This window comes from Rhopalosiphum maidis, chromosome 3 (genome assembly GCF_003676215.2).
Source record: "Rhopalosiphum maidis isolate BTI-1 chromosome 3, ASM367621v3, whole genome shotgun sequence".
Taxonomy (NCBI): domain Eukaryota; kingdom Metazoa; phylum Arthropoda; class Insecta; order Hemiptera; family Aphididae; genus Rhopalosiphum; species Rhopalosiphum maidis.
In genome coordinates this window covers 73,941,442-73,956,525 of record NC_040879.1, presented here as the reverse complement: position 1 = coordinate 73,956,525, position 15,084 = coordinate 73,941,442, and the positions used below count along the sequence as shown (strand labels likewise).

The following is a 15,084-nucleotide window of genomic DNA, read 5'->3' as shown; positions in this document are numbered from 1 at the left end:
TACTTTTCGTAAAATAGTGTTTTATTCTTCTTTGACATGTATAGAAAAAAATCATCTTATTGGTGTGCGCATAGCGTAAACATTATACAATTCATATGTATTATATGTATATATTTATACATATTTAATATGTTTGTGATTATTCCACTGAAATATTTATAATATCCACATTCCAAATGTGCCCATGCGATACGACCAACCTAACCTAACCTGAATTTACTTCACTATCTTCACTTGGTAAAAATGTTGGGTAATGATCAATTCTTCATTAGTAGTTATAAAGTATAGGCTAAAGATGTTTTTTACGCATAATCGTCAATCATTAAAAAAATACATTGAAAAATGTTAGTAAAATGTTTGTTGTTCAGTATAGCTGGGTCAGAAACGCCTTAGTACAATTAAAAAGTATTTATAATTAGTATTTGGACAGTTATTTATTACAAATATAAAAAATAGTGGCCTTAATAGGTTTGTTTTATAATCATATAACTAAGTACATTAATCGTATTTCCAAAATATTCCGTATATTCTTAAAATACATCACGTATCTCAAATAAAAATATAGTCTTTTGTATAGAACACAACAAAATAGTAAATAACACTGTACATATTATAATAGCTAGGTAGTTACCTATTATTACTTTTTGGTCAGTGCTGGGTTTGTAGACTAGAAGTCTATGATTATAAAATAATAATAATAAATAGTTAGTATATGAAAAACAATTTTTGAAGTATTCAGAATATAGTTTGAAATACATAAATAAAACAATAAATACAATGTATTCAGAACAGGCAGACAGGCATGTACTACCCAATTATATACGTATTATAATATTATTGAACAACGCGGCGTTATTAATATATTATAAACGATTTTATATTTTTTGGTTCAACAACAAAATCATAAAAAAAAGTATCTTAATAATAAATATATAAATCAACCAGGATACCAAGTAGATTAATCGGGAAGGCATTTTATTTATCACCCCGTCGTCACCACCGAAAATGCGTGTAAATGTTATTCGTCGCCGGGCACGAGAGCACTTGATAGCCGTTGTCGTCGTCATGGCCGGTCGTCGAGGTGTCATCGTCGTCCTGTTGCCGTTTTTCGCTTGTCCAACGGTGCTGTTTAGCTTTCCAATTTTCATCGTCACCGTTGCTGTTGCGGTCGTGATCGTAATCGGCCAACGTCGATTGCTGATATCGGCGGTCGGAAGTCGTCAGATCTTTAAAACCGTCGTCGTAGTCGTGGAATTCGTTCGAATCGACCGTTGCCGCCGAATCGGAAACGACTCGGTTCGCAGTACTCTCCTGCGATTGAGTCGAAGACTCGAACCGTTTGTCACTATCGTCAGCAGTTTCTCCATCGCCATCTTGTCTCCTGTTATCCTGTAGTTGGTCGTCCGTCCGATATATCACTGGTGGTCGTGACGACGGAGGCGGCATCGGTGGTGGTTTGCAGCGATTTATCGTTGGTGATCTACCCAAAATCGCATCTGGAACCGATGGCGGTTTTTTGGTGGTCGTTTTTGAATTGCGGCCGTTGATCTTCGTGCGCCTGTTGCTTCCAATAGACACTACTCTCGTCCACGGTGAAACCGTGGCCGCTTGCGGAACTGCCGTTCTCTCCGGTCACGGTTGCCTTTAGCTGGAGACAAAAAAGAAAAATGCAAAATAAGAAAAAGTTCACGTTTTGTATGATATTTTTTTGCATTATAAATTTATATTTTCGATGAATCCGTGTACTCAACTAGTCATATAGTCGCAAATTGACACATTCGATGTTAGCTTAGGGAGTAATAAATAATTTGTTTCATAATATTTTATATAAAGGGTATTGTCCATATATACAAATATACAACACACGTAAGTAAAATACATAACATGGTTGTTTATTTTTAAGAAAAATAAGTTTAATTAGAATTATTAAACAGACAATTAATAGGATGCCATATTCGCGTGTGTTGCTCTATCTTACAATGTACAACATGGTAAATTTGCGTCCAGTAGAACCAATTTAGTATTTTAGTTTAAATATTAAAGCGAACTCAGCGAATATATTATACCAAGCGACCAATTATTCAATTTTAAGGTATAAACATAATTTGTGTTATCTCGTTGGTTGTTTACAATATTTTAAGTAAATTATAAATATTTTTAAATATTAATATTTTATATAGGTACTCATAACTTGTTAAAAATTAAAATACCGTAAAATATCAATATATATAATATTCTTACTTTTATGTTTGATAATAAGTCATACCCTATAATATATAAATTAAACGTACACATTAGAGCTGCCAAACGTATATTTAATATGGTATGCGTTAATAAGATGGAAACAACAAATACAAGTCTTTTTAATAAAATTCTATACAGGTCGTTTTAAGAAATTAAACATAGGAAATTTTCCAAATGCTCGAATTCGTGTTATGTAATGTTTATGTAGTAACTATAGTCTGTAATGATGTACGCCTAAGCAATCATATATTTTTTAACGTAAATCTATAAAAATAGTATAAGTTTAACATTTTTATAAATATGAGTATAAAAATTATCAATATAATCTGAAATGGGCATGATGGAATCAATCATACATGTTTTATTTTATCATTTCATGATTTAAATGACGGTACTTATACACTATATATTATAGACATTAATATTAATTACTTAATATAATCTAATAATAATGAAATTATGCATTTTTGCTATAGTAGAATATATTATATTATGTTAATATTCACGTCTTATTTTATAAGAAAAGTGTTCATTATAATATTAAAAACTTATAATATTATCTCAATATGGATGTACGCATAATTCTTTTTTATATTATTAACATTATTACATATAAGTTCTTAATCTTCGTTGTATAAATTTCATATTTTAATTCTAAATAACTTAAATTTATACGGGGTGTCCCATGAAGATCTGACAAATGAAATAACTTTTGTTCGTTTATGTAAGTTTTTTAAATGCTTATTCAAGTTCTTAAAATGATGATTTTAAGCACTTATTTAAAGATTTTAAGTGCTTTAAGTCCCGAGTTCTGATTATAAGTAAGAGTGAAAATAATATATAGAATTTATTACAATTAACCAAAATAAAAATAAAATATTTTGAATATCAATGGAAGTTATAAGGATTGCATTCATGCAAATTGAAGTTTGATATAGTACATATTGAAATATTGAAAATTATATCAGAGTAATCAAAAATTTAAAAATAAAACTTGTTTTTGACCATTATATTTCTAGAAAAGAATGTGTGATATCATGCAAGCAAAACCATAAAAAATAAATAATATATGTATTTCTATTTTTTTTTTAATACATACCTTGATTGGTTGATTCTTTTTTTTGGTCAACTACCATTGACGATTTCATAAAACGTTGATATTTAGGCTGTTGACGATGCGACCAATCATTGTTGTCAGCCATGTAACAACAGTGCAAAATTCCAGGATCTATAGGATGTGCCTCTAAATAGATTATAAAAAAATACATCAGTTATAAAAATTACAAAAATAAAAATAATATTAATAACAGTCTATGGTGAAAATAACCACATAAACAAGCTTATGAAAATTTTAAACTAAAAAAAAAAAAACAGGTATACCTTGGTCATTAAGGAGGTCACTATAATGAATTTGTTAAATTTGAATTGAATGATATATATTCTACACAAAAAAGATTCTAAATGACTATCAAACAATAGAGCACGTTGTATAACTTTTCGATCAAACAATTGAGCATACATAAAAATCAGAACAAAACCAAAATATACAAAAAATAACATACTAGTAAAGAAATAGATAGTATATATAAACTGGTATCGAGAAGAAAAGTTCTAACATGACTTGTCGAACTTCATAAAGTAGTCGCTCATTATTTGAACAAGAATTTTCTGAGTGATATGGAGATCTATCAACAAATAAAATAGATTTCTAAACCTTTTCAAGAAAATGACATGATAAAAAAAATGAAATATTTGAAGATAGTTTATTAAAAATGAATAAAATTGCAATCAAAAATATGTTTTTGGTTGTCTAGACAAGAAGTTTATCTAACAATTTTCTAGTTTCCAATGAAGCTGTAAAGATGATACTCTAATTAATTTCGTGATATAATTGTGAAGTGTAATTTTTGGCAATGGTTGTTATCAAACCAAATTTTGGAGCATATTGAAATTGTCAAACTCACTGTGTCTTGAGTTAACAAATGTTGACAACCATTGTTACAATAATAAAAAAAAATAAGAAACAATTGCATTCTTCACAATAAACACTCAAATTTAAAAATATATATTTTATTTATATATTTTTGTTGCTAAATAAATAATTATGTCCTTTTAACTTTCCTTCCCATGTCCGTGTGCAACACGTGCACAGTATAATGGTGTGAATAGGTTTGTGAAATAATTAACTTGATATATTATTTTTTATAACTATTTAAAATATCATAATTTATAGAAAATAATAATATTAGTGATGGCAAAAAGTTTTAAGTCTCCACAATTATTCTATTCTGAATCACAATAAAAGCAAAATCAATTTTTCTGAAAACAGGTGAGATATTTTTATTTTTCCCTTATATTTTTGTTAGTTTTTCCCAAAAAACTAAAAAAAAAATATTAGGGATTTCATACTTTTGATTCTAAAATATCAACTAAAATCTATATGACTATACAAAGTTTTTTGTAAAACCCATTGGTAATTTTTAAGAATAAAGAAAAAGTTCTGCTTCAAAATATGACAGTAAAAATAAAATAAAAACATGCATCATTGTAAATTTGATTAAATTCCTAGAGGAATACATTCATCCGCTCAGAATCTAAGACATTAGTTAAGCAATACTACAACATATAAAACTAAAAAAGTTTTACCTGTGTTAAAAATGTATCCACCTGCATCAACTATGCATTCACGGCCACCAGCTGTGTTCCAAACTTTGCCATGACTTCCATCATTATGTATAAAGTTATTGGGGTCAAAAGTAAATAAAGATACTTAGTTGTTTCAGCAAGGAAAAATGACTCCATCCTATTTTGAAGAGAATGCTTTTTGCAACTTTTAATCTAAAAATAAAGTTTAATAAATTAATAATTTAATTTAATGTATTATAGTTGCTTTGAATTCTGCTATTACTTATGATGTACGTCATTTTGTTTTAAATCTAATAAATAGTCAAAACAAATTTTACTTCATCAAATTAATTAAAATAACTTAACTAGGATTACTGGTTTCAAGCTAGAAAATCATAACCTAATTTATATAACTTTATAGTGGTAAAAATTAATATTGATTTTATAATTCTAAAAAATTAAAAAGGAGTATTGCTATTTATTTAATATAGTAATATTAATTACTTTTTAAAATTTGTTTTTAGCTTAATAGTTAATTAGTTACGATTATTGAATGTTTAGAAAAATATATTAATATAACAACATTTTGCACAGTACTTTTCTTTAACGTCATACCACTACACTAATTTATACTCATAAGTTAAGATGTGTTTATGTGGATTGTATAAAAAAATTATTAACTGTTTTAATACATAACAACAATTTTATATTACTAAAAATGAGTATTTTAACTAAATTTACTTACATATTATGCATGTAAAGTATATTGTATATATTATATTGAAGTTATATATATATATATATAACTGTATGTGTATACTGTATATAATATATACAGTATATACATGCACACAATATGTATAAAATAGTCTATTCATATGTAACTATTTTTTATTATATTTTATTTTACTTTATTCAACTATTTGTATTTGTATTTATCATTTTATTTTATTATATTTAATTTTTTGTTGTTACCTAGTTTATATATATATATATATGTATGATGTATGTGCTTGCTGCCTACCTTAAGAAAAAGTAAGTAGTCTATTGATTCAAAAAATCTGTTGGTTGTTTACCTAGTTTTCATGCAACAATTTAAGATAGTATGACAATTAAATTAAATTGATTTTAAATCTATGCATGCACTAATCATAATACTTTTTGAGTTTTATAAATTTAGTGGTTAAAAAAAATTGAAAGACACTAAAATGTATTTAAAAATAATATAATTAAAAAAAAAAAATGTTATTACTACTTATTATTTTATTATTAATACAATATAATGAATGTATTATGTATAATACTTGATATTTTAACACTTAATTTTTTTAATAACCATCAAAACCACACAAATAATTTGTAATCACTTTGAAAATATATATATTGATTTAGTTGTGTAGAGTTTATATCAATATAATAGATGATGAATTAATAGAATGTTGTACCCACTACATGTATTGTATCTATCTTAAAAATTAAGTAACATAGTAAATCTACAAACTAGATTCTTACCAAAGCTTATGTATATTAAATATTAGAGCAAATTTAAATGTTATCAAATTCTTAAAGGAGAGTATAAACTGTGCATGAGCAAATACTTTTTATTTTATAAAGAGTTATAACTTATAAGTAATTTAAAATGTATATAAATTGTTTTAAAATAAACACTACTCGAACACAGCTTTTATTCTTGTTTAAAAATATGAAAATTTTAAATAAATACAAATTAATAAATATAAATATGTATATTACCGTGGCATATCCACATTGAGTACGACTACTATGTTGAATGGAACGTAGAATGTCACTACCTATGTCTAGTAAATAAGGGTCTCCATTAGTTGCTTTATACAAATACATTGCAGACTCAACTAATTCAGGGCGTAATGGGAATGAATCTCTGGCAGCCTCTTGATTGACAACATTGTAAACTTCAGGAGTAAAACCGTATAATTTAAGTACATCATGATAATTTGACATTGATTTCATGGCAATATCTATGTCACCTAAAATAATAGAATCAAAATAAGTCTTAAAAGATAATATTAAATATCCGAATTATTAATGATGTTAAGGTATAATTACCTATTAGACTTAAAAGCCCTGGCCAATATGATTCTAATGACTGATATATAGGCATTGTCACTTGGCCCTTTTGCATGTTCACCCAAAAATACCACCCAGTGGAAGTTGCTGAGTACTTATCAATAGGTTTTCTTAATTCATCAAACATACTTCTTAGATGAGGCAGGTTAAATAGCAGAGAGCCTTTAATTAAGTACTCAAAATATGAATCAATCCCACCACCAATGCCTGAATCATGCGCAATCCATAATCCAGAGGCCACGTCCAAATGATTACCCATTAATCCCATTTTAGATCTATGGTTGAACAACGAATGGAGAGCTTTTAAAGCTACCTATCAAATAATAAAATATCATTTACAGTTATAATGTTTAAAATAATCAAAAGAAAAACATTTTTAGAAATTTCATTATTTTGAAATGGAATGTTAGGTAAGTTAATTAACATGTGAAGTCTATTTATTGGGAGTTCAAAATTATAATATTCTACCAGTCTTTAAAATTTTTTTGATTTTTTAAAAGAAAAAGTTTTTTATTAATATATTTTTTTGATTAGCTATTAGCTAATCAATGAAAAATTAATTTACTTTAATGTTATATTTTAACCATAGGTATAAAATACCTAATTGACCAAGATAGTTATAAAAGAATAAATAAATAAAATAATATGACTTAGAAATTAATTTTAGTTTCACTTATCATTTATTAATAAAAAATCAAAAATTTCAAATTTAAATAATTCAAATGATAAGTTTTGAACTCACACAAAGAAATATATATATTTTCCATTAGATAAAAAATAAAAATAAAAATGTTATATATTTATTAGCACATTTTGTATTATTATTATTATTATTATTATTATTACGGAACCGATTTTATTGTAATAAAAAAATCATAGGTACATGTACCAATTTTTCTTAAAATATGTAAATATTGAAAAAATGTATTAATATTGAAAATTACAAAAATTAAATATTTTATAAATATTAATATTAAATAAGAGTAATACGAATAATATAGGAAACTCTTTTAAATAATAATTCGTTTTTCAATTTTGATATCACAACTCTGGGCATTAAAAAAAATTAGAAATTAGATGTACACGTGACTACCAAAAATGATTGTCAAACACTACTTTCTTGTTTTATATTTTTATTGTACGGCAATACCAATATCGATAATAGTGTATACAATATGCCTACATACCTACTAGTGCAATAACTGAACTAATTAATTAGCGGCATACCGAAAATAAGTATATAAATTCCATTTAGATAACGTAGAATATTAAATTTGGTGATCATCAAAAATTACTTATCTTGTTGTTTTAGACAAAGCAGATGATGTTAAACATTGTCATAAATCAAAGAAACATCAAAAGTCATTAAAATATGTATGAAATAAATACTAAAAAAAAATATATATATTTATAAATGTAAAATAAATTTGGGTTTATTTCAGTTAGAATGATTTAAATTGTACACATTTTTTATTAGATCTAAAATATCTCTTAACAATAAAATCCGTTCCCTATAAAGCTTCAACAACAACTAAGCTTTGTAATATTTTTTTGAAATATTAATATTAAAAATATTGATGACCTCTGATATGTATGTTGTATAGTATGTAGTAGACAGTAAATTATAAAAGATATGCATAAATAAATACTTTGTCGAAGTCCATAACTATTAATACACCTACTACTTCCTTTATAAATATATTATTATTTTTATTATGGAATTATGAAAATTAATTTTTAATTGATCTATAAAAAGCTTCATATATTACACATATATTAGGCTATTAATTATTTTAGAAAATGATTTATTACAGAGTAGTAAGATTATATTATCATGTGTAATTTATTTATTTATAAATATTATAGTTGGAAATTGGATCAAACTGCTTAGATTTAATTAACATTAATTAAGATAAATATACAAAATCTAAATATTAATGATTTTATAAATTGAACAGATAACAGCAATTTATGTCATAAATAATTACTACCACCTATAGCTAAGTTCAAAATTTAATTTAAAATTTTTGGAAAACTCAAATAGCCTAAAATGTTTATTAATTACAAAAATGAATTGATAGCAACAAATACTATGAAGCATTGTGTATAAAAAATTTAATTTAACATTAAATTACTATATATTTTATGATCAAAATATTTATTTAAAACATTTGTATCAAAATTAGAAATTTAGAAGATAGGAATTACTTACGCATGTTATAGTAGTATTATGTAATTATTTAAATAGATACCTATTAAATATTTTTTATTTAAATTATTACAATTAACTATACACTTTTAACCAGTTCACTTAAATTGTAAATCACCTCAGCTGAATTTGAAAAAAATCAAAATATATTTTAAAATGATGGTGAATAATAATATTATAATATACTTATCATTTACCTGTTCAAATATAAAATCACCAGTTAGCCGAGACAAAGTTCCAAATTCTAATATGAATGTACCAATTCCTGCTGTACAAGTTACAGTTGTTTCACCTTCGGGTACACCAGATCGAAGATTAACTGTTCCATAAGGCATACCAGTAGGGGTATCAAATGCTGGTAATAATCTTCTAGCTACATCTTCAGCCATGCGTAACAATGGTCCATTACATGGCCATCCAATTTCTAATTCAGTTGTAGCTCTAATTATAAAGAATAATAATTATATGGTAATAATAATGTTTAGTTATGAACAGTAGGTATTGTAATTTATATTGAGTTTTTAGAAAAAATGTGTACCTATGAGATAACATATGAGCACTTAGCAGTCCACCTACAACTCTTATGTTTGTCTCAAAAACTGATACATTGATATCAGCGTCAAATGAAACATTATATTTTATGTAGTCAACTGCCTTATTAAATTCATCATGTAGTCCCATCACAACTAGAGTGTCTAGAGCATCAATCAATGATAATGAGTAACTATAAATAAGTTATTACATGTTTATTGTATATTCATTATTGAAATGACTGAACAAGGTGTATGTACCTGCCCCAAGTGTCCACACCATCACACGTCAATGGTCGTAACTCGTCATAAGGATAAGCATATTTCATATAGCCATGATAAGCATGTTCAAACATTTCTTTCACCTCCGATCTTTAAAATACAAAGAACAAATTAATTCTTCTATGGATTTGGACAAAAACAGGAAATGTTGAGACACACCTTAATTGTAAGAGACGATGACTGTCATAATGACGCGAACAGGAGCTGTGTTGAATGAGCAGTAAAATCATCAACGAGAAATGAAATAAACACTTCATTTTTTTGATTTCAAAAAATATCATTTAACAGATGCGTAGATAGGACGTGTATTTTTGAGCAATAGTGTTAGACATTATTATTTTTATTTATTTTGATGTTGCCGCAACACACTTGTTGCAGTCATCATCAGCAAACACGTTTGTGGATTATGTACAAAGTTGAACAAAAAATACTATAACATAATATTTATATAAGACTGGGTAATAAATTTAAAATTTTAATCGGTAAAAAATAAAACTGTTATCAGCAAACGTAAACTATTTCATACGTACGGGATAATATAAAAAATAACAATAACAATAAATTATAATCAAACATTACGTACTGAGATAAGGCGTCTACTGAATTCTGTACGTGTCTTTCTTACCTCCATACCGATAAGAGGAATAAGGAATAAAAGTCGACAGCCGACTGATACCGTTCCACCTCGGCGGCGCGTCACGGACAACTCAAAACAGTCCCCGGATCTAGTCAATAGCTTTATTGACGTTTCAAGCAGTCAGTAGTCATCTTTGTACTTTGTTCGCATTTGCATGACGTGTACGTGATAATGGCAGCGGGCACCGTAATGATTAATAGCCACATTGGCTCTCCGATATCGATGATCACTTTCAGTGAACTGTTTCCATTCATAACACAAATACTTTTCGGGGCCGTAGTTAGTATTTATCGTAGTCGCGTTTTTCGTTCGTTTACGCTCTAAACTTCTCTTGTGTTTCAGTTTTTGTTTACGTCGTTTGTGTACTGGATGTTGTACTTCAGGGCATCTCCTTGCGTGTTTCAGCATAGGACTGACGATGAAAAACACTTCATGGACGAAAACGGTCAGCAAAAACCGTTCCCTAGTCTGAAGGATGAATGCACTTTGGATTTGTCAGTCATAGTGCCTGCGTATAACGAACAAGACAGGAGTAAGACAAATTAATTTTTTTATTTTATTTGTTTTAAAATGTTGTGTTTAGTAAGGCCTATGCTCGAATCGTGCTTGCATTTCTTGACTGACGTTAGTCGAAAGTCAACATTTGAAGTAATTGTTGTTAGTGATGGAAGTGTCGATAGAACATGCGATATTGTTATGGAGTATGTACAACAGTATGGTTCAAATCAGATACGTCTTTTAAAATTACAAGAAAATCGTGGAAAGGGAGGTGCAGTTTGCTTGGTGAGTAGAATTTTTACTGATTAATGAGATATTCTAAGTATTAAGTTATTAAAATATATTTTTATATAGGGAATGCAAAGTGCACGTGGACGTACATTGTTATTTGCTGATGCTGACGGTGCAACAAAATTTGAAGATTTAGATAAATTAGAAACAGTATTACACTACTTAGCACCAAGTAATAATAAAAGATAATACACAAGATATTTTTTACTTAAGCTACTAAAACATAAATAAAAACTACATCAATTATCTCTTAAGTTGTATGGTTTTATTTGTACATGTAATTGGCATTTTGGAAAATACCAAATGGCTTGGTTTTGTTGCTCATTTAAAATTAATAGTTAAAATATCTAAGGAATAATGGACAAGTCATAATCAAAATATTATATTCTAACAAATTTATTTTATAGTAATATTATGCATTTGCAAAAAATGCTTTTTCATTAATTTAATACTTATTTATTAATTTAGACAAGATCAAAGTACAAATCTAAATTTAGAAATGATTAGAATTTTAGTTAGATTTATAAATACAATTTGAATTTTATGCTAGCGATTTTATGTAATTATATGTCCATTATACTTTTAGATATATTATCATTAAAATATGATATGATATTATTTCTCGAAATATTTAGATACTATAATATATACTAACTAAATAAAGGTGAACCTAAAACCTTATAATTTATTACTCAACTTGATATTTTATAAATTCCCCTAAAAAGTACTTAAGATTAAAAATTAAATTTATGTGGTATGTGAACTAGTTTGTGTTGTTTTGATTATCGTATGACAATTAAATTTATTATTATATTAAATAATAAATAATAGTAAAAATAATTCACACAGCCAGATAGTACTTCACCTCTTAAAAATATTTATAACTTATGAACATTTGTCTCACTTCTATTTGTGTCTACAATACTGTTTATTCTACACTTATACACGTATTGCTTATCGTGTGTTATTTATATTTTAAATAAAAAATAAAAATTGGTCAAGGATTTTTAAATATTGGTATACCATTAAATGTTTTATGTACCAAAGTATTTTTCATAAGAATTTTATAATATAGTGTAATTCATAATGTCCCCAAAGTTAATCTTACAATAATACATTCTAGGTATTCCACATTTCAAACATAGGTAAATAATAAATCAAATTTTAAGTTTTTTAAATATTGTTAACAAGTTAAATAAAAATTGTAGGAAGTACTTTTTTTATATTGTTTATATTTTTGTGTATTTATACAAAAATTATTAATTTTTTTTTCCATTTTGTTCAAATTATTTATGAAAAATATTTTATGTATAAATAATTTTTCCTAAATGAAATCAGTGTTTTTTAATATCAAAATAATTAATTACTCTCAATTGAAGATTGTATAAAATAACTAATTATTCTATACAATACTTACTATAGATAATGTTCTTAGAGATTGTTTCTATTCTAATTCATAAATATAGTATATTTTTTATTTTAATGTAAACATATGAGCTAATACATTTTGTGAAATTATAAAATAATTAAATAACAAATTTCATAGTTAATAACAATTGATACATGCTCAACATTTTATACTTATTTTTTTATAGATTATTTAAAAATAAGTTATTGGTTATTGAACTTTTATCTTATGCAACAATTAAATTTATTTCAGTTTATTACATTTTACTTATATTTAACATATGTTGTTTATTAACCTACCATGAGTTGCAACACTGTCTTAATTTACTTAAAATTTTTTTTTAATTTTCTTTTAATACTTTATACATTTTTTATATTTAATTAGATGATATTACTGAGTGTGCTAATAACTTACATGCGGTTGTGTGCGGCTCACGTGCCCATTTAGAAACAGAATCTAAGGCTCAAAGAAGTATATTTCGTACTATTTTGATGGTGTGCTTTCATATTCATGTCTGGTTATTTGGTGTACGTACTATCAAAGATACACAATGTGGCTTTAAATTATTCACTCGACCAGCTGCAAGAATTTTGTTTGATAATTTACACGTTAATGGATGGTATATAAATAAATATATTTCTAAAACTTAAATTTTTTTCACTTATTTATTTTTTTGTTGTTGTTATTTATTAGGGCGTTTGATGTAGAAATGTTATACATTGCTGAAAAGTTGAAATTTAAATTAACTGAAATACCAGTTAATTGGACAGAGATTGAAGGTAAATTTAAAATAATAGTTAATTGTTATGATATTTCATTCATTTATTTTTTATAGGCTCAAAAATAGTTCCTGTGTGGAGTTGGCTGGAAATGGGTTTTGACGTACTTAAAATATGGTTTAAATATCGCATTGGATCATGGGAGATAATAACCGAATAAAGGACAAATCACCTTACATATTTATATCATTCGTTTTTTTCTTAAGCTATTAGAAAAGTATGTAAATTACGTACTTAGTTGTGTGTAAAAAATTTAAAAAACATATTATCTTGTAGGAAACTACATAATAATTATTTCTCCAATAGATATTCAACTGTAATAATTGATTGAAAAAAGACTTTAAAAAGTAAACTATTACTAAATTGAATTATTGCTTTTTACTTTAAGTAAAAATTAGCATTCAAATATAATTTTAATTTTACTTTTATTATTAGATTGTTGGAAGAAGTTCCTTATAATATGTAAATCATAAAACAGTTAAGCTAACAGTACAAAATATATGAAAATAAATTTGATAAATTATATATTATGTTCGAAATAACGCAATCAATATAATATTATTTAAAAATGCATTCCATATTTATATCACAAAAATGTTGATATTGATTAATAATATTTATAATACTAATAATGTTTCCTACTTAATTATTAGTGTATTCTATTTACTTTAATCCAAATACACAAACAATAATTTTTATTAAATAAATAATTACAAATACTTACTCTACTTATAATATAAATATACTTTCTTGACTTATCAAACTATATTTGAAATATATCACTATACAAAAATAACATATTACAGCTTTACTTAGAAATAAATGTGGTAATAAAGTATTAAGCAGTCAGGTTTTTTTATTTGTATAAATGCTATTAAACAAAATGTCTAAAGAATATTGGTTTTCAAGATTATTTAAATTACAGTTAGTAAGTACATTGAAAGTAATTAAAATACACATATATATATAAATATGTTTTTATTAATCATACAAATTTTCTGTCTATCTATTAATAATATTTTTGATATATCGATTTATGGGTTTTTTCTTATTGATTTTAATTAATATGTTAAAATAAATTTACCTTTGACTCAATACTAATATTATTACTTGTTTCATAACTAGTCATTTCTTTTTCTTAAATCTATTTGGATTTACATAGTTGGAACTGGTATTTAGAACACATGTACTTTTATTTATTAAATAATTAAATGATATTTAAGATACCCAATTAGACTACAATACATTGTGAAATAATTATTGTTCTTTAACCATAACTTTAGTCAAGAAAAATGTGAGCATTAAATGCTTAAATGCTTAAATTTTAAGGTTTCTAAATTAAACTATTTTATAATTATAACATAGTAATTGATGATATTCAGTATATATTATAGTATTTTATTTAAAAAAAAAACAATTTTTAAAATTGTATAACTAATTAAAATGAATTCTCATGGTAAAAATATTAATAATCG

The 15,084-nt window shown here is 25.5% G+C and overlaps 2 protein-coding genes across 2 annotated transcripts; one reads left to right on the top strand and one right to left on the bottom strand.

Moving 5' to 3' along the window:
* Positions 1-859: 859 nt before the first annotated feature.
* Positions 860-10,570, bottom strand: LOC113556802 (ER degradation-enhancing alpha-mannosidase-like protein 2). Its single transcript, XM_026961960.2, is given in 11 exon segments — positions 860-1,515; positions 1,517-1,647; positions 3,344-3,487; positions 4,891-5,001; positions 5,004-5,082; positions 6,622-6,875; positions 6,955-7,288; positions 9,382-9,625; positions 9,723-9,908; positions 9,976-10,086; positions 10,156-10,570. Coding segments are annotated over 11 exon segments (2,238 nt in total). The 5' UTR covers positions 10,278-10,570; the 3' UTR covers positions 860-993.
* Positions 10,571-10,662: 92 nt separating this feature from the next.
* LOC113556801 (dolichyl-phosphate beta-glucosyltransferase-like) lies at positions 10,663-13,793 on the top strand. The gene is made up of 7 exons (XM_026961959.2): positions 10,663-10,912; positions 10,976-11,165; positions 11,217-11,416; positions 11,486-11,594; positions 13,215-13,449; positions 13,524-13,609; positions 13,666-13,793. The coding sequence occupies exons 1-7, from the start codon at positions 10,805-10,807 to the stop codon at positions 13,767-13,769; spliced, it is 1,032 nt and encodes a 343-aa protein (XP_026817760.1). The 5' UTR covers positions 10,663-10,804; the 3' UTR covers positions 13,770-13,793.
* Positions 13,794-15,084: the final 1,291 nt, after the last annotated feature.

Excerpts from the sequence above, each read along its gene's own strand:
- LOC113556801 (XM_026961959.2), top strand. The coding sequence starts at position 10,805 with ATGGCAGCGGGCACCGTAATGATTAATAGCCACATTGGCTCTCCGATA. Across the intron at positions 10,913-10,975 it reads AAATACTTTTCGGGGCCGTA|TTTTTGTTTACGTCGTTTGT; the intron begins GTTAGTATTTAT and ends CTTGTGTTTCAG. Across the intron at positions 11,166-11,216 it reads GTATAACGAACAAGACAGGA|TAAGGCCTATGCTCGAATCG; the intron begins GTAAGACAAATT and ends TGTTGTGTTTAG.